Here is a 20,664-nt window from a genome sequence, read left to right as displayed (position 1 = left end):
AATTTGTATAAAAACAGTATTATTATATTAGTGTTTTTTCTGTTTATACAAAGAAGTCATTGTTTATTTCCAATTTTAGAGAATGTTCACTTATGTTAGCATATCTTAACTATTGGTTTCAGAGTCCATGACTATGTAGCTGCACGTTACACGTCTCACGGGGAAAGTGATGAGATGGTGGGAAATACTTGTGACAACACTAAATCGTGGAGGGAATCCAGTGCTTTTCATTCTGGGAACTGAATCTTTCACAACATGCACAGATGAGAGAAAAGAAAATACTATCTGCCAAAACTAAGTTATGGACTCCAGCAAAGTTCAGTAAAAGCTGTGGTAAGATTTTTGTGATACTGTGTCCACTTAGTGGGCCATCCAGAGAAATCTGTACATAACCGTTCCTTTGTTAGAAAACCAGGCTGTAGTTGCAATACAGTTTAAATTGGTACCCCATGAGATTTTATTTATTCAAACACTTTTGGACATTCATTTGTTTGAAAATGAACCCTTAAGGCTGAAAATAGTTGACCCCTAGAGGTCTGAGCTAAAAACACGGTATTTTGAGACGGGGGACATTTCAGTTTTGATGACTGTCCACTCCAAAGGAGTAAGAAAACACTATCGATTTGTAAAACAAACGGATAAGACTTGAGGTGCTTATAATCTTAAGACTGCATCCTCAGATGTTCCATTGTTTCTGTTCTTTAGTAGTTTGTCTAGTGCAAAAGTCATTTGAAAAGTTGTTGCACTATTTTATTACTTTTTATAAAATATCTGGTTTACTGTGTTTTGGAAACATCTCAGCATTTTTAATACAAAGGGACATGTTCAAATATGACATTAAAACTTTGGTGAGCGAGTTAAGACTTTGTATGTTACAGACTGCTTAGAGGGACGTAAATACAGTATAAAAATAAAATATTTTTGAGAAATAAATTTGAAGGTCAAACCGATTAAATCAAAGCTGTATACATGTCATGATATGCTTTTAATTTGTTTACATAGTCCTCATGCATAGACTGAATCACAAAGGTCTGTGACCTGTTTCCAATAGCAAACTCTCTAGTAGCAGTTTTCCACTGTCCTCAATGTAGGGTTGATACAGCCATGACGACAGGTAGACCATGGAAAGATCAGCATTTGCCGTGTGGGCCAATTCTTGTAGTATAGTCTTCTTCAGCGCCAACTCCTGCTTGTATGACTCGTAAAGCTTGGAAGATACTTCAGCTGTCATGAAGAGGACAACGGTCAAATTATTTTTTTCTTCATCAGAACAGCTTGAGAGAAATGTAGCATTACTTGCTCACCAATGGGTCCTCAGCGCCAACTCCTGCTTGTATGACTCGTAAAGCTTGGAAGATACTTCAGCTGTCATGAAGAGGACAACGGTCAAATGATTTTTTCTTCATCAGAACAGCTTGAGAGAAATGTAGCATTACTTGCTCACCAATGGATCCTTGAGTGAATGGGTGCCGTCAGAATAATCCACATGACTCCAGTCAATCAATTAATGTCTTGTGAAGTGAAAGAGAAAAGTGTATCTGCTGTTTAGACTCGTTCTGACGGCACCTATTCAGAGGATCAGTGCTGTAATGCCAAATTTCTTCAAATATGTTATGATGAAGAATCTAATTTATATCTTGGGATGGACGCAGATGATTGCTTCATACTAAATTCAATTAGTATTCAGAATTTAGAACTAATTAAGTTGAATACATATTAATTTATACATAATATGAATTTAAACCAATTTTATGAAAGTAAACTGGACATACAGATCAAAGAACAGATTAACATGAACAGAAGATGGGATAGTTTGGTGTTTGGTATATGATGGTTGAGCATTTCTTGCTCTTACCAAACTGTTGTGTGGACCACGTGTGAAAGAGTGGTGCTGCTCTTCCTGTCTCTCCGTACTGGAACGCTTCTAACTCACAGATCCCGCGTTCGGCATGGACCATCTTCTCCATCTTTGACAGCATGTTAGCCTTTGGCGAAACAATTTAGACTGTAAAAATGTACAAACATCAAGCATTGCTAATGCTCGTTCTGCAAAAAGTTACCATTTTCTCCACAACGTCTTGTAACTTCACACATTCTTCCTCCAGCTCTTGGTTGCTCCGCTTCATGTCCTCTGAAATGTCTCCAGCTGCCAACCTGCCTCCTTCCATCACAACATCAGGCTCAAGATCTGATCTGTGAACAGACAGGATGGAGAAAACAGGTTACAGGTATAACAGAGCAGGCAGATTGCTTACACACACAAATTGATATATAATCGCATTAGAATTTTACTATACATTATTATTTACATAATTTATTTATAGTATTTATGTTTGATCGACAGGTAAAACTTACTTTTTGCTCAGTCCCAGATTAACAATTTTAGTCGCAATCGTGGATCCCTCATCGTTTAATCGCTCCCATTTCAATATGAGATTATGCCAGTCTGCGGCGTCGTCCTTTAATTTCCTGGCACTTCCGGTCAAATTGCCCTTTTTCCCTGGGGTCGTGGACTCTGACATAATGCATTTAATAGTGCTTACTTTAATGTTAATGTGTACAATGCAATACCATCAGCTGAAGTAACTGTTAGGTTGTCGCGCTTTTCCTCATCCCGTAACTTAAACATGAACAAATGACCTGTTTGTAAATGAAAATATTTCTTCTAAAAAGCTGTATAGTTGTAATTTATTCTATTCCTTCACAAAGTATTTTAGTTCATCACAATCGACAACATCACAAACTCACGTGTTCCTTCCTTCTACTCTTTCTCTACTTCTGCCGTTTTGTGTTATGACAATTGCAAAGCTTTTTAGTGACACCTACTGGAACATTTATATCATTACATGGTTGGCTGAGAGGGGCTTCTGTCACTTCACTTTGTGATGGAGGGTCGTCTCTGCGTTACTTTTTATTATTTAAAAAAAAATTTAATTACTAGCGGGTCTAGCCCTAATTTTCGTTGTTTTGTAGTGTACTCATAGGTTTTGGTTTGGTTTATAAACCCAGACCTTGCATCCATAAGAGTAAAAAGCTTTATGCTAGTTTTGTACCTCAGGCCATTCACAGCCATGTTGATGTTGTCTGTGTTACTGATGTTTATAATTTGAAGATATGATGATGAAGATATTCCAAGATGTTTATCAGAGAATCTATTTGTCCAGTCACATTCAGCCCAACACCCCTTCACACCTGTGTATACTTGCTGATGAAGGTCCATCTAATTCAACATAAGCCTTAAAGGGATAGTTCACCCAAAAATGAAAATTCTGTTATTAATTACTCACCCTCATGTCGTTCTTAACCCGTAAGACCTTCGTTCATCTTCAGAACACAAATTAAGATATTTTCTTATGAAATGTGAGAGCTCTCAGACCCTGCATAGACAGCAACGCAACTGCAATGTTTTCCATTTTAGAGAGTATCACAATGCATACGCACGCTTTCCCCTAAGCGTAAACAACGCTGATTTCGCAGATTACGCTCTTGGGTACTCTCCAAAATGGCGGAAGACGTAACTTGGTGGAGAAGAATTGTTAAATAAATTGTTCTTTTTGTTTTCTTGCGCTCAAAAAGTATTCTCGTAGCTTCGCAAAACTGAAGTTGAGCCACTGATGTCACATGGACTGTTTTACCGATGTCCTTACAACGTTTCTGGACCTGGGAACATTGCAGTTGCGTTGCTGTCTATGCAGGGTCTGAGAGCTCTCACATTTCATCAAAAATATCTTAAAGGGGTCATATGATGCAATTTCATATTTTCCTTTCTCTTTGGAGTGTTACAAGCTGTTCGTGCATCGAGAAGATCCCTAAAGTTGCAAAGACTAAAGTCTCAAACCCAAAGAGATATTCTTTATAAAAGTTAAGACTCCCTCCTAAAATGCCTTGTTTAAACACGCCCCCACATGTCTACGTCACTGTGTGGGAAGATTTGCATAACGCTGCACGCAAAGAAAGAAGGCGTAACTTTTATTCTCGGTGTCATATTGTTGCCGCCGCCATGTCGTGAAGGCACTGTGTTTCGTTGTGAAAGCGAAACTACTTTGTTTGGTCTTCCAAAAGAGGCCGATATCTGCTTCGTCATGCCTGGAGCTGATCCGTGCTGGTCGCTGAGGAAATACATCAACTTTGCGCTGTGGATCACCGGATCGGCTTTCACCGTGGACAAAGCGGAGTCCAACCCAGTGTCGTCACATGTGGTTGCCGCAAGCCTGCCGGCCGCTCCTTTGTCGAATCTGCAGGCCGCGCCGTTCTCAAGCCTGTCGTGTGTGATGCTGTGTGTTTCGTTGTGAAAGCGAAACTACTTTGTTTGGTCTTCCAAAAGAGGACACAACTACAAATCAGTGGTTAAGTTGTATTTACAACACTGTTCCAGAACAATTCAACGCAAATATTCAGATGTGTGCAGCACATTTTATGGAGGACTGTTTCCTGATCCTGCAGTCATCGTGCCGGGACACGGCATCAAAGTGTGGTGAGGGGCGTAACATTTCCGTCTCACGCTTGAGGTATTCGGCCAATCACAACGCACTGGATAGCTGGCCAATCACAGCACACCTCGCTTTTCAGACCAATGAACTTTGTAAAAATCGAAGCGTTTCAGAAAGGCGGGGCATAGAGGAGAAACAATAATGTACAGTATGTGGAAAATAATGTGTTTTTTAACCTTAAACCGCATAAACACATTTCATTACACCAAATACACAACATAATGTTCTTTTTAGCAGCATCATATGACCCCCTTTAATTTGTGTTCCGAAGATGAACGAAGGTCTTACGGGTTTGGAACGACATGAGGGTAATTAATAATAATTAATGACAGAATTTTCATCTTGGGGTGAACTAACCCTTTAAGATTCCTTTTGTTTTCTTGCAGTCTCTCGCTCTCTCTCTTTTATCTACATTTCTCTAAAATTAAAATGTGTATACATTTATAAATGTGTTGTATTACGATAAACATAAAGAACAACCACTTTATTCTGAAGGCATATTGTTATACTGTATTGTACAGTGAGTATTAATTTACGTTTTGTAAAAATAGTAGCTTGAAGGTTGGACAGACTATTTCTGTCATTTAGAGATTTTGTTTTCTTAATAAACTCAGACTCAGTTTATGTAAAAATAAACTTTATTTGAATTGACATACTATTAGAAAACACTCTCTGTCTGTATTGGTTCCAGATGTTTTCACCCTCCTTTTCTTTTCTCTCCCTCTCTGCTCGCCCTCCCTGTACAGCGCACTGTTGTCTCTCTCTGATTCCCCCCTCCTCCATCTGTTCTCTCTCTCTTGTATTATGTTTTAATATCTCTTACTCATATTCGAGGTACGCATGCGCACATGTATGCATTAGCTTTTCTTGGTTCAAATGTTCAAATGAGGACACGCTAGCTAGGACTCCAAGGTAATGGGGGTTCGTGCTGAACTATGGAGATAGTTCAGCATCCTTCACCAAGTTTATTCCTAATATGTCCATATTTTCCAGTACATGTGGCCATTTTATATAACACATATTCTTGGCCAACATCCTATATGTATGTCATCTATATCCTCATTGGTTAAAGGGTTGAAACTCCCCTCGACATATGCCTATATAATATCCTTGTATCTATGAATAAAGTTGAAGTATTGCGAATACAATTTGATGTGTGTTTTCTTGCTTCCCGGCCGTTATACACTTTAAGGGACTGAGAATTTTCCAGGTGGCAAAGAGAATCTATAGGGACCGGTTGTTAATTACTGTCACATACAGTTGAGACATCCACCCAAATGAGTTGTGTAAAACTGGAATAAATAGCAGCATTGTAGCAGAATAGTAGAAAGACTGGTAGAAAAGTGAACAATGTGGTCTGACTTCATTCTGTTGGACTGTCCAAAGGCCATTTTTATTGTTTAGACCCCGTCTACAGCCAAATTCCATGCTGATACCTTGGCCTTCAAACAGTAAACAAAGGGCCACAAAGTAACTCTCCTTTGAATTACTTATCTGGTATTACTTACCTAGTCAGCTTATTATTCAAATGAACATACAAAGTGATAAATAAATAAACCGCTTTCACATTTTGTGTTTATTTTCATATTGTGTTTTTAATGTGGGACACAAGTTGCAGAACCCCGAGCATTAGCAGGAACCTCTGGGACCAGTGAGGTTGAGAGAGGAGCTCTGGGACTGCAGCAGCCGTGGACACGAGCTCTGACTGAGGCTAAGACAGGAAACACTGGGTCAGCCTTCACTGCAATTTCTCTGGCAGGCGTAGCATTAATCTCTGCACCATCATGAGAGGAACCTTTGTGGCAGACATGACATGCTTCAGTGTGACCTGCTTGGTTATGTCAGGTGCGACTGGAGCTGCTATGACATAGAGCTGTAGCAGGCTGGGACAGGGACCTGTTACATGACATCTTTAACAACAGCTGGTTCAGGAACCCTTAGGGTGGCCTACGCTATGACTTCTGGAGTGTCCCTGAGGGACCTGTGGGACCAGCGAAGCTATGAAAAGGGCATCATGGGACTTTCAACCTCTGTGGAGCCTCAGCAGGATCTGGAGCAGCAGTGACAAGAACCTTTATTGGTGGCCTTCAGAGGGATTTCTGAAGCCGTCCTGGCAGGATCTCTGGGCCCAAGGCAGCTGAGAAAGAGAGTTCTGTGGCTGAGGCCGTGATCGCAACCTCTGATGTATCGGTGACACTGATCTCTGGGACCTGGAGGCCAGTGGCAGCTCTGAGTGACCCCATTATTAAAATATGATTGAATGGTGTAGTGCTTAACTAGCTGAACCTAAAACTATTTACAGTATACATCCCTAGGTGAGTAGTTCCACAAGGCACAAAATATTTTAACAAATATTAAGCTACAATAATGAGAAAAGTGTCTAATGACGAATGATCAAAGCATGTACACGTGTATTAAAATTAAATGTTTGCAACATATTTTTTTTTTACCTGTTGTATTCATTGTTTCTATGGTTCAAAACATGGAATAATTTATTGTAATTTAAAAAATGAAATTAGTACTAAATTAAAATGCACAAAAAAGAGAGACATGTTTACTTCAAAACCCCACTGTATATAGTTTTCAGAACAGTGTTAAATGTGAAGTAAAGAAAGGACAAAACAAGATCATTACCAATCAAATGGTACCATTTTGTTCTTTTTATTGTAAACATTTTGCACAAGTTTCACATTTTTATAAACATAGATGATGGTATATTAGCAAGTGCATTTGACACTGTGTGCCAGGTGAAGTTTCACTTATGTGTGGCTGCATGTTGCATATGGCCATGTAGTGGGTCAGTCAGTTTTTGCAGTGTGTTGATCACTGGCGTGTGTGTGCGGTTGATTGTTCTCACAGCTTGATGTCCCCCTGTCCTCTTCAAACTGTGGAAGGCAGTAAAGATCATACAAACGTCTCGCTAAATCATCTGCCTCCTCCACCGCTTCACAGCTCTTCTGCCAGCTCTGAGGAATGGAGTCAATGCCATAATGTGCCCCTGCGATTGCCCCTGCCATGCAAGCAATGGTGTCAGTGTCACCACCCAGAGCCAAGCTGTAGGCTATTGTCCTCTCTAGTCCTCCGAATCGCTCTGGCAGCCCATCCCGGGGCTCCAAACAATGCAGCACGCAGAAGATAGCGGTGGGCACGGACTGCAAGGCAGCGATGCCATTCCCTAACACAAAGAAAGAGTGTCAACTTCAAGAAAAACAGCAGAATGCCTTTATGAATGATCCGATCAAAGCTAATCAATAGTAATCGATACTAACCAAGTTCAGATATGACCTCCTCAATGCTCACACTGTTTCTGTCCATAAGTTCTTTCACTCTGTGCAATCGTGAGCAATATGGGAAATCTGATAAATTGAGTCTGTGAAATAAAACATAGTGAAATAAAACAGACAGTTCATCTAAAAATAAAAATTTCTTTCAGAATTTACTGTTGCTTCAAACCTGTTTTATCTTCTGTGGAACTCAATAGAAGACATTTTGTAAAATGTTTTTTTGTCCATAAAATGAAAGACAGTGGGGTCCAATGTCATTTGGACAGTGTTATATTAGTTTTATTTATATACCATCATAGTATTTATTAATATTTTTTATAAATGTTTATATTTTCACTTTTTATTTTAATTTTAGTTTAAGTTTTTGGAAATTTTGTTGTGTGCTTTTTTGTTTGTTAATTTTGTTGTGGGCCTATTTATTTATTTTTATTATTTAGCTTTAACTTATTTTTCATTTCAGTTTTAGTCATTTGAGTACTAAAAGTAGTAATTACTATTTCTTAGTTCGTGGTTCTTAATTTTTCATACTATTTTCAAAAAGCTTTATTTTAAAAACCAAAAATAACTTTTATTAGTTTTAATAGTTTTAGTTAATGATAACACTGCATGGACAAACAACAACAAACGGTTTAAACATTCATCAAAATGTCTTCTTTTAAGTTCTACTGAAAAAAGAAAGTCATTCAGGTTTGGAACAACGTAAATGATGACATATTTTAAATTTTTGAGTAAACTATTCATTTAAGAAACATACAGCTGAAATTTGCTCTTTCCATGAGTTCACTTACGCTTTAGCATCAAGCTGGGCTGTTTTATCTATTTCCATCTCCTCCATTTCTGATATCAGTTTGTTGATGAATTCTTTTGGCAGAGCCAAAGCGCCTTGGAGAGACAGATGAACAGCAAGGGCCTGCAACGCTGCCCCATTGTAGCCCAAAGAGCATGAGTGTGTTAACATTGCGCCAAGCCGAGAGTACTGCCAAAAGTAAATGGAAGGACAGAATGTTAGCCTGGGACAGTCCAAATTAGCCTTTCAAATTAAAGGTAGGGTGGGCGATTTCGGAAAGGCTAGCAATAGCAAGATAGCTTTGAAAGCAAGATCCCACCTTTCCTGCATAATCATGCCTCCACCAAAACACATGAACGTGCACAGGTAGACCAAAGACTCACCAGCGACACAATGAGAGACGGCGTTGATGGAGAACTGAATGCAACGCTGTCAGATTATCTCATGTCTCATTCACCGGTGAGACGAAGCACATAATATTACAATAATAACTCCTTACATTCTCGCTCGGTCTGCAACAGCGTAATCGAACGTGCTGATGACATATCATGTCTACGTGAACAGGGTGCATGGAGGTATACCAGCAACCGTGTGTGAAAACCTTGTGAAGACTTACAGAAAACGTTTGACGTCTGTCATTGCCAACAAAGGGTATATTATAACAAAGTATTGAGATGAAATTTTGTTATTGACCAAATACTTATTTTCGACCATAATTTGCAAATAAATTCTTTAAAAATCCTACAATGTGATTTTCTGGATTTTTTTTCTCATTTTGTCTCTCATAGTTGAGGTATACCTATGATGAAAATTACAGGCCTCTCTCATCTTTTTAAGTGGGAGAACTTGCACAATTGGTGGCTGACTAAATACTTTTTTGCCCCACTGTACATTCGTTAACTGTTATCATAATGTTCGGACCGAATACTCTGATTGGTCGAACATTTTATGGTCCTACGCCTTCCAAAGACGACATAAATACATATAGACCACTTAACTTATTGATTGCTCTCGGGATGTGAAGAGACTTTCAACCAGCATAACAAAATAAAACATTCGAGAACTGTATGTTCTTCAGTAAAAATGATTAAGAAGGAATTATGATTCACTTTACATGTTGATTTATGTGTTTTTAGCATTCTTATATAGATTTGAGTTAACTATTGATTTAATATATTAATAATAATTGATTACTTTAAAGATGTTTAGCCATCTTGAGGCCCCCAGGCTGAGAACCATTTATATGAATCCTCATTAAATAAAGTCTAAAGCTATTGCTGGCTGCACTTCCACTCTTTTTATGAGCAATTCAAAAGAGTTCGTCAAAAATGTTTGAAGTGCAGAATGCTACTAGCTTAGATTCGACAATCAGATGACTATTTACCCTGCTGACATCAGCACGACTTTTGAAGGCCAGGGCAAAGGGTGCCGCTCTCATGGCACCTCCATTCCCGAAAGAACCGCGGCCGCCAAACTGAGCCTGTGCCGGTTGGAAGACGTCCTTCAGATGGGGCGACGCAAGCTTCCGCAGTACCTGTACGACACCTGAGCCATAACCTCGCCCCGGAGCAAGGTTATACTCCTTTGCAAATCTGGAATCAAGTAAGATGATCAGGAAAATCCAATACGTGCTTAAAAGGACTCTTTTAGCCATTTCCAATGATAACATACCTTCGAGCCATGTCTCGTTCCTCAAACGCCATCCTGGTGAGGAGTGAATCTGCGACGCATCTCATCATGGCTGTGTCATCACTGTACTGAAGAATTCCTGGGAAAAATGTCAATGAGAATGAGATGTGTAATTAAGAAACAATTTAATTCATAGTCAAAAATTTATTCTTTTTATATAGCAAAATGGTGCATAATTTAGAGGTGAATATTGCCTGGTACCATGAAATCCCCTCAAAATATTACAGTATAAATATTATTGGAACAAAATATAGTACATTCATGTTATGAAAAATGTTACTGCGAAAATGAGGAATACCAGAGGGTTAACAATGACTTTAGGACAAGCAAAAGTGTGATATTTATTTTCAGTAAGACTGATATGGCCTTCAGATATGGGAATACCGTAGTAATCTCAAAGATTACAAATACAAACGTAAGTAAATATGTTCATTGTATAATCGTAAAATGCGGAAATACTCACCATCGCCCCGTGTTTCATCCTCCAGAGCGCTGAGATGCTGAAGGACTCGATCTAAAGGCACATCCACGGCGCCCTCAAACTCGCCGCCGATACAGTCGCCCAACACCGAGCCGACCAGAGCGCCGCGGAACCGGGACAGCATCACGGGGGCCGCTACACGCGCCGCAGCCGACATTTCTCTGGCTGTATCTTAATGTAAACGCAAGCTGCACTGGAGAAATCGTTTCAGACGGACCTAGTATGAATCTAGCACAGTGGCATCTGGGGTTTATTACGCTGGAGGACTGTTGTCATTGTGTGACCCGCTTCTTACCGCATCACGGTATATGTTCGCGAATATGATATAATTTCGACCGATTCGCTAATCTACTTTACCTAACTTTGCAGGAACGTTTGTTTCATTTGTATTTAATGCGTTTATTTCGTTATTTAAGCTGCGCAGTCCTTTGTAAACAGCGATGGCGCGCAGCTGTTGAAGTAAGTGATCTACGGTTTTACGCCTGCTTATTCAACAAATTCTACATTCAGAAATCATTTGAATCATGCATAGAAGACCGTCATAAACAATTGAAATATACTTTGTTGTTTGGCTACAACTGATTTATAGTGCAGAATCGATCTTTGTGCTTATTCGTGAATCTGCGGACTTGAGAATTTAGCTAAACGTAACGTAGGAAGTTGCATTGCGCGTCACGCTACACTTTCTATGATCTGTATATCATATGCTTATTATTCAGGTTAACGTTGAGAACTGTGCGAATATATGCATATACCTACGATATCTGCGCTTCTAATACGTTTGCGTAACGTTAGCTCTGCTAGTGTTCAAGAAAGAAAGAGGCGGTCGATTGAAATCGAAACACAACAGAAGTCTCATCTCATACAAGAACGATAAATAAGTGACTACTGCACGCCTTGAAAACACAACGCGCACAAGCAACAGTCAGTGTAGCATTTATATGATTATTACATAGCAACTAAGAGCAACAAGCAAAGTAAATTACGGAGAGTTCGCACGGTTTCTCGGGGAAATATAAGTGTTGTGGGCTAACGGTAAGTTACACCATTGAAATATAATATTTTTATTCCCCTCCCATATTTTTAACTATTATATTATATCACCATTTGCTCTTAGGGGCTCCTAGGACGTATATATATAAAATAAGTTGTAATCTGTTAGCTTTAATAATAATAATAATAATACTAAAAAAGCCCTTAGACATGAAAATGCCTATAGCCGAAGAAACACTAATTTTTAGGCTCCATTGTTTGTTTAATTGCCATCAGGTCTGAAAAACCCCCGAGCTTATGGGGATGGTGGTGGAGTTCATTCAGAACTTGGAAGTGAAAATTAAGATGGTTCAAGCAATTCCAAAAACTGACAGTTCTCTGAGTAATTTGGTAAGTGTGTATATATACAGTATATATGTTTTTTGATTAAACAACAAGAATATGCTCGTTAGAACTAAAAGCATAGACATGTGGTGGTTAAATGTTCATATAAGTATGTGTTATGCTTTGAAACCAGTGTCTATATGTGATTTGCCTTCATTCTAGCAAACCTGTCATGTTTATAATGTAAATGCATATTCTAACGGTTATTTCTGTTACGCCTCCCCATAAAAGATAAGAAAATCTGAATTCTGAATCAGCTATGATCGGCGCATCACTAATTAAAATACTAAGTAAAAGGCCTCAAATTTGAAGTACAATCTGGGATGTCTTTTTCTATCAGTTCTTCAATAGGTAGATCTTGTTTTTCATAAAGGCCGAGGTCAGGGATCTTGGGCCTAAAAAGGTTGGTGACCAATGCTTTAGACTATCCATGCTTTTTCAGAAGACTTCCAATGTGCCTTAGTAAGAAATATGGTTAAAGTAACATTCAAAAAACAATTTTACTTTAATGATTTTCATGTTTTACTTATAATGATTGTGGCCTAATCCAAGTACACACCTCTGCACCTCAGTGTTGGGTTCCAGTGCATCACGCTCCTGTAGAAAAAATGCTGTAACTCTGGACCCTTTGCACCTAAAGTACTCAGGGCCTTACAGGCAGCAATGCACACACTGGGCTCCTCCTCATGATGTACAGCCCACATCAGCAACTCCTGGAGAGCTGGGTTCGTCCAACCTATTTTCCCTAAAGCTTAATTTATATAATAATTCCTTAATGCAATAAAAAAATAGTAATATTAATTATTAGACACAAACTGGGAGGACATTAACTGATGAAAGAAATAGCTCACCCAAAAATGTATGTTTGTTGAAATTTACTCATCCATGTTGTAGATTAGTTTGTTTCTCCATCAGAACAGATTTGGAGAAATTTAGCATTGCGTCACTTGTTCACCATTGGATCCTCTGCAGTGAATGGGTGCCGTCAGAATGAGAGTCAAACGGCTGATAAAAACATCACAATAATCCACACGACTACAGTGAAAGCTCTTGGATTTCATCAAAAATAACTTAAAGGGATAGTTCACCCAAAAATAAAATTCTGTCATTAATTAATCACCCTCATGTCGTTCCAAACCCGTAAGACCTTCTTCGTTCATCTTCAGGAACACAAATTAAGATATTTTTGATGAAATGTGAGAGCTCTCAGACCCTGCATAGACAGCAACGCAACTGTAATGCTCCCAGGTCCAGAAATGTAGCAAGGACATTGAACTTCAGTTTTGCGACGCTACGAGAATACTTTTTGAGTGCAAAGAAAACAAAAATAACATAATTTTTTCAACAATTCTTCTCCCCCGAGTTACGTCTTCCGCCATTTTAGAGAGTATCACAATGCATACACAAGCCATCGCTTTGCCCTAATGTAAACGATGCTGATTACGCAGATTGCGTTCACCGATGTGTTTTACCGATGTCCTTACAACGTTTCTGGACCTGGGAACATTGCAGTTGCGTTGCTGTCTATGCAGGGTCTGAGAGCTCTCACATTTCATCAAAAATATCTTAGTTTGTTTTCCGAAAAATGAACGAAGGTCTTACGGGTTTGGAATGACATGAGGGTGAGTAATTAATGACAGAATTTTCATTTCTGGGTGAATTATTCCTTTAAACCATCACTTCTGGTGAAAATACTTGTTCATAATCCATAACATCTCCTACAGTCCCCTGTTGTCTTCTCACATCAAAATCCATTGACATTTGTTTAGAACTGCTTTGGACTGTTTTTGCTTATAAACGGTGCTTGATCTATGCATATTTCTCTCCTGATTCAGCTGAGATGATGTTTTCACTGGAGAAAGCAGTATCATAAATAGAGAACTCATATTTTCGCTGGATACCATGTGGATTACTTGTGGATTATTGTGATGTTTTTATCAGCAGTTTGGACACATTCTGATGGCACCCATTCACTGCAGACGATCCACTGGTGAGCAAGTGATGTAATGCTAAATGTCTCTGTCACGATGAAGAAACAAACTCATCTACATCATGGATGGCCTGAGAGTAAATCAATTTTCAGCAATCTTTTCATTTTTGGTGAACTCTTCCTTTAATTTATTTTCACACTTACCATTAATAGCTTCCACTTTCATCTCCCACAATGGATCATTCTGCATCAGGTTAATTAGCTGATCCAGGATCTGTGAACATGTTTTATGTGGTCATTTGAGAGAACCCTCAATTCCTTTTTCACATTCTTTTATTGTCTGTATGCCATCAAAGATCTATTGTGCTTTACTTCCTCACCAACTGGTCATCCATCATTAGAGATGCTGCAGTCAAGCAAGCATCTCTTTGCGCACAGCCACAAAGTCATCATTAAAGCACTGCAGAAAAGTAGGCAGTAGCTTGGGTGTCATTATATTGAGCTGACCAATGAAAATCAGCTCTTCCACCTGCCAAGCAGTTGGACCCTCCTCCAGCTTCGCACTGTGGAGATATTGCGTGTTAAGAATGAACTAAATCCAAACCCTCTGATATGTATGTTGGGTAGAGATAGTCACCTCAGCTCACTATGCATCTCTCTGGCCGCATCCATTTTACTCAGAGCCAGTGCTGCAGCGTGACGAACGGCACAGCTCCAGTCGTTCCACATCATGTATATCAGTTTGTTGCAAAGATCCTTCATGAAAAGCAATAGTATTTTCTACAACCATTAGAGATATTAGATATGTAGACAATTGTCTGAAATTTGCAGAGGAATTACATGATACCTTGTTTAGTGGACTTCTGAGTTGTGCAATGCTAGTACAGGCCTGAACTTGTGTTCTCCAGTTAGCACTGTTTAACTCTTGTGCCAGAAGAGAGCGCACTAGTGTCTGGATGGGAAACACCATGCAAAAGTTTGAGAAGAAAGGATGCATTAAATTGATCAAACAGTTAGGACATTTATAATGGCACAATTTTTTTCTATTTCAAATAAATGCTGTTCTTTTGAACTTTGTATTCATCCAAGAATTCTCAAAAAAATCATGGTTTCCACAAAAATATTAATTGGCAACACTGATAACAAAAAACATTTATTGAGCACTATCTCAGCATATTAGAATGATCTCTGAAGGATCATGTGACACTGAAGACTGGACTAATGACTGCTGAAAATTCAGCCTTGCTATCACAGAAATAAATTACATTTCAAAATTGATTCAAATATATTAAAAAGTAAGTTTAAAGTGTAATAATATTTCAATATTGTAGTTTTTACTATATTTTTGATCAAATAAATGCGGCCTTGGTCAGCATAAGAGACTTCTTTTAAAAAACAAAATCTTACAAACCCCAAACTTCTAAACAGTGCTGTATGAAAAATGATTTTATGTGAATAAGATAAACTAGTTTACCTCGTGCATGCATAAATTATATAATCTTTTACTCAAAAACTACTGAGAGAGTCACTCAGTCTTGCTGCTAATGTTGGAGAGAAGCATCATAGACTGCTCGTGGATCTGAAGGAGCGTCTCTGAGAAAGTGCTGTGACAGGAGTCTCTGTATGACAGCTTGACTCACATCACTGTCTATCGCCAAGCACTGTGCCGCCACCCAGCTGTCTGCACCTGTGCCAGAAGGGTCTGAGTCATAACATATGATGGTCATTTAGAGTCAACATCTGAGTAGAACAGACGGCTTTACCTGTGACATTAATGTTTGTTAGTAATTTAAGATATTTTAGTTGACATTTTTTGGTTTCAGGCATTGGTATCCTTCCACAGACCTTGCTTCGTAGTATGTCTCTGGCGTGAGTGTTAGGTGTCCTCATGGCATACTGGCACACTGCAGCAGCCATCTGAACTCTCTTCACTGGGTCATCAAGTGCTGAGACAATGAGAGCCTGCAGGTCCTGAGGATCTGCCTTCAATTTGCATCCCTTACTATGTTGACCTGAGCAAAGAAGGAATTAGCTTATCACTTTTTGAGTAATTTTACACTATTAATACACTATTATTTATTTATTAATTTACTTATTTAATTAATGCTTTAAAATATATTTATATATGTGTGTGTGCATTTATTTGATAAAAAAATATTTGAATATATTTTAAAATGTCATTTATTCCTGTGATGGCAAAGCTGAATTTTCAGCAGCCATTACTCCAGTCTTCAGTGTCTCATGATCCTTCAAAAAGCATTCTAATATGCTGATGTTGCTGCTCAAGAAACATTTCTTATTATTATCAATGTTAAAAACAGTTGTGCTGTTTAATATTTTTGTGGAAACCTGTAATGAATAAAATGTACAGTATTTGAAATATGTATTTTTTAGTAAACAGTAAAATTCCTTACTGTTACTTTTGATTAAAGGGGTCATAGGATGCCCATTTTCCACAAGTTGATATGATTCTTTAGGGTCTTAATGAAAAGTCTGTAACATAGTTTGGTTAAAATTTCTCAATGGTAGTGTAAAAAACACATTTTTTACCCTGTCAAAAACAGCTCTTTTCAGAGCAACCCGTTTTTGTAGCATTTTCCTTTAAATGTTAATGAGCACCTGCCCAATCTTCCGAGCTGCTCTCAGAGAAACTGTTTATTTTAGCCGCATTCATCGTGAAACTTGCTAATTAGCACATTATTAGGAAAGACGATTTGCAAAGATTCATTACAAAACATTATACTCACTTCTTCTGTAGATGAGGCTGGATCACGAATGATTCGCGCGAACATAGACGCATTTAGGTAGATCGGGGGCGCATTCCCTTCAGAAACAAATGTAATCCACTGCGAGTTCAGCGGCTCAGATGTCGTGAGTAAATGACGAATCGTGTTAAATGTTTTCCCCTTTCTGAAATCGAGTCGATCTCAGATGCCTGTCTGTGTGACGTCACACAGACAGGCATCTGAGATCGACTCGATTTCAGAAAGGGGAAAACATTTAACACGATTTAAAAAAAAACACTGGGTGGACTTTTATCATTATAGGGTGGTTGTGTACACACACTGCCAACACACATTTCAGTTCAAACAATTTGTAAAAGTGCATGTAGCGTCCTATGACCCCTTTAATTTAATGCGTCATAGTTGAATAAAAGTATGAATTCTTACTGACCCCAAACTTTTGGATAGTATATTGTATTATGTTACGATATATTTTGTATGCATTGAAAAATGTTTTTAGCTGACAGATTAACCTGCTTTGCCTGGATCAAGCTCTTCTTGTGGTCCATTAATTGCTCCCAGTACAGAAGTTAAGATGGCCTCCAGCCGTAATTAGGGGTCACTAAGAGCCCTTTTTAGGCCCTCGATGGCCACTCTCTGCAAGGGCAACTCTAGATGAAACAAATAATGATTTTTCAAAAGGAGTTTCCATGTGAGCAATCGATGCAAAACCAATAAAATGTATGCAGGTATCCAAGGTGCTTTCCTGCAAATAAAACACACTGAATATCTATCTATAGCTAACAAATCTCAGGTAAGTGTAACAATGTTTTTTTTTCATAAGTGTATTACTTAATAAACTTAATAAAAGTGGAATTTATTAATAGACTATAAATATAACCATTGATAATAAGTTACAGTATGTAGGGGGGGGATGGGTTAGGACGATTCTAAGGGCCCAACGATGGAGGGGGGCCCCCAAGGGGGAAACACGATTTCTACCTAGGGGAACGCGATCACGATTTCTCCCAAGGGGGACCTCCCCGGAACGCGATTTGTGGAGGGGAACGCGGGGGCCCGAGTGAATATGCTGATCAGGGGGCTCAGAAACCATGGTGGCACCCCTGTATTGCGCACAGAGCTGTGAAAAGAAACAACTACTGATGTTGCAGGCATTCCTCCATTGATTAACTGCATAGCGAAGTGTGGAAAGTTCAGCCACAGACTGTTTGGGCATCTCAGGGTCCTGTCCGCTGATGTCAGGAGGTCTGAGACCCTGCTTGAGGACATAGTCAATTTTGATGGGCTGATCCATCCATTGCTGTTCTGCTCTTACAGCTCTACCAGTTCCTGCTAAAGCAAATGGAAGACAGAAATTTAAACATTTGAGGAACATATGAATCTTTCAGCCTTCCATGTCACAATGACATTTTTAACTCCAATACTGTTCTTCAACTGCAAGTAAACATTCACATTCAAGATACATGTGTAAGTCTACCTGAGAAGATCTCCTGTTCAGAGACGTTCTTTGTGACAGCACGTGGATTCAAGATGTCCTGTAGCCGAGGGGCCTGTGGGATCTCGATGTGCTTGGTGGTCACAGTGGTTGCTGTCTTATTTAAGCGGTTCTGCACATCTGTGCTTACTGGAGAGAGCACATAACCTGGTATTCTGTTAAATAAGGACAGACACCACAAAAATCTATACAAGTGTGACTTAGGCCTTGGACTAAGTAGGTGTACAGTATGCATTAAAGGATAGTCCACCCAAAAATATAAATTCTCTCATCATTTACTCACCCGCATGTCATTACAAACCTGTAATCATTTTTTCTCCTGCGGAACACAAATAAAGAAGAATATTGGTGACCAAACGGTTTTGGTTCCCATTGACTTTCACAGTATTTTTGTCCATACAATGGAAGGGAAAACGAACGGAAACTGTTTGGTTACCTACATTCTTCAAAACATTTTCTTCTATGTTCCACAGAAGAAAGAAAATAGTGCAAGATTGGAACGACATGAGATTGAGTAAATGATGATAGAATGTAAATTGTTTTGTTGGACTATCCCTTTAAGGGTGATGTATTTAGAAATGATGAAGTAATAGTCCTGCCTGTGTTGTTTCCTCAGCTGTAATAGTTGCCCCGTCTTATTTTGTGCAAACTCCTGCCACCTGCTGCTCTGGGCTTCACAATCCTCTGTTGAGAATTCCTTCAGACAGGTGTGCACACATTTGTTATTCTAACCACATCATACATCTTGTTTTGATCACCAAGACTCAAGAAAGGTACCTTAGTGTTCACTACAGGAGTCTGTACTGAAATTCTGCCTTCTTCTTGGGTTAAACGATTGATGTTGCAGGCTATTTAATTGTTCTCATGCCTCTTTATTTTCTTTAATCTGGTAACTGGTGCTAAGGGGCCTGTGGCATGAAAAAGCCAGCTAAAGTCAGCTTTTCTGTATGAAATGGCCCCCATCTCGTCCATAACTTCTTTGGAGACAGAAAGGATCTGGCTTGCATTATTCAGAAGCTGTTTGTACAGACGGTCCTCTCTGCGCTTGCTGTGGTGCTCTGGTCTCCATTTTACATGCTGTAAATTCATGATTCACAGTGAGGCCTTATGGGAAATCGTCCATAAAAGGAAACGATGATCAAATATAAATTGATTATTTGATTCTTAAAGCCTGCTGGCTTAAAAACAAAAGAAACCTGGCTACCGTTTTAAACCACTACATAAAAAGAACCCATTGAAAATTATAAAGGTGCAAAATAAATAAACAAACAAATAAAAAGCAAAAACACATACAAAAATTAAAATAAAAAAAGTGCAACTTTGGCTGTTATGAGAAGTCACCTACCGACAAACTGCACAAATCCCGTCAGAGCTCACACTGAAAAGTTTTTATTATTCAAAGCAGTTTATATCAAGAAAAAAAAGAAAATCAGTTCGCTGACAAAGGTAAAGTTACTACAGCTCTGGCAACTCTCAGATGTTGGCATAGCAACAAGACGCGCTTGTTTTGGCTGCAGAGCGACCGCTTGTGGAGATTTGACTCATCCCAGTGAGTCACATATTTTGAATCAGTTAACCAAAAAGATTCATCTACTAATTCATATTAGGGGTCTTTAGGGGCCAGTAGCTGGCGACATGATCTTATGTGTCATCATATGAAAGCGTCATCATTAGGCTACATGATGCACTCGCTTTGTTGTAAACAACAGCTTAATAAATTGTAACACTTTCAGTAAGGTTCTTACGTCATTGTAATTGTGTCATCATTTACTTACATCCATAAACCTCCTCACTCCCCTCACGAGATTGACTTAAAAATTACGAAATAGCCTACTACAGCATTCATTATTTACTCCCGAAACAGTGGCAAGTTCAAGCTCAAACCGGTGTGCACCGCTTTGCTACGGTTTCCGGGTTGAACGACATGTTTCCTGGAAACGGTGTGCAACGGGGTTTGAGATGCGTTTTCTCTTGTTTGGTGGGTGTGTTAAACATGTCAGCACCACGAGGCAAATGTTGGATCACAATATTAGGAACCACAGTTTCCACAAATCCCTTCACTGGATTGGGATGTTCTCTTTTATTTCTGGACGGCACGGGCAGTGACTGTAACATCCAGCGTATTTTGCAGTATTAAACACTTATTTATACCGATTTCATCAGGCTCAGACAATTCTTCAAAAAAGAACACAAAGAATGGCCTTCTCAGCTGCCATAGTTGCAACTCTTGCGTCATCAGAACAGGGTGTTCAACGCACCACCTTTTCCGTTTAAAAAAAGTTTTGCACCGTTTTGTCGGGGCTGAACGCAGCCCAGATGTCTCTGGGAACGTGACGTCAGCAACGCAATGCATTTTGGGACTTAGGGACACAGTAGTGTTGGATTGG

At 39.0% G+C, this 20,664-nt stretch overlaps 2 protein-coding genes and 1 pseudogene across 4 annotated transcripts; all 3 read right to left on the bottom strand.

Annotated features, from left to right (window-relative positions):
* Positions 1-18: 18 nt before the first annotated feature.
* Positions 19-2,798, bottom strand: cinp (cyclin dependent kinase 2 interacting protein). Of its 3 annotated transcripts, none has more exons than XM_016246011.1 (5): positions 2,749-2,798; positions 2,356-2,640; positions 2,061-2,193; positions 1,856-1,985; positions 19-1,224 (listed from the first exon to the last, which is right to left on the bottom strand). In XM_016246011.1, exons 2-5 carry the CDS (start codon positions 2,520-2,522, stop codon positions 1,022-1,024), a joined length of 633 nt encoding a protein of 210 aa, XP_016101497.1. In that variant the 5' UTR covers positions 2,523-2,640; positions 2,749-2,798; the 3' UTR covers positions 19-1,021. The 3 variants fall into 3 exon arrangements, with proteins under 3 accessions (XP_016101497.1, XP_016101496.1, XP_016101498.1); XM_016246012.1 differs by adding an exon at positions 1,305-1,365 and having other exon boundaries at positions 1,206-1,224; positions 2,356-2,795; XM_016246010.1 differs by having other exon boundaries at positions 2,356-2,795.
* A 4,345-nt stretch (positions 2,799-7,143) lies between these two features.
* LOC107561543 (poly(ADP-ribose) glycohydrolase ARH3) lies at positions 7,144-11,213 on the bottom strand. The gene is made up of 6 exons (XM_016246009.1): positions 10,714-11,213; positions 10,233-10,329; positions 9,946-10,153; positions 8,563-8,750; positions 7,760-7,860; positions 7,144-7,665 (listed from the first exon to the last, which is right to left on the bottom strand). The coding sequence occupies exons 1-6, from the start codon at positions 10,886-10,888 to the stop codon at positions 7,289-7,291; spliced, it is 1,146 nt and encodes a 381-aa protein (XP_016101495.1). The 5' UTR covers positions 10,889-11,213; the 3' UTR covers positions 7,144-7,288.
* Positions 11,214-12,532: 1,319 nt separating this feature from the next.
* On the bottom strand, positions 12,533-19,366 carry LOC107561542 (HEAT repeat-containing protein 4-like; annotated as a pseudogene).
* Positions 19,367-20,664: the final 1,298 nt, after the last annotated feature.

The sequence above is a fragment of the Sinocyclocheilus grahami genome, unplaced genomic scaffold (assembly GCF_001515645.1).
Source record: "Sinocyclocheilus grahami isolate Dianchi unplaced genomic scaffold, SAMN03320097.WGS_v1.1 scaffold778.1, whole genome shotgun sequence".
Classification (NCBI taxonomy): Eukaryota; Metazoa; Chordata; class Actinopteri; order Cypriniformes; family Cyprinidae; genus Sinocyclocheilus; species Sinocyclocheilus grahami.
Note: the sequence above shows the minus strand (reverse complement) of the source record. Positions and strands in the feature narration are given on the sequence as shown.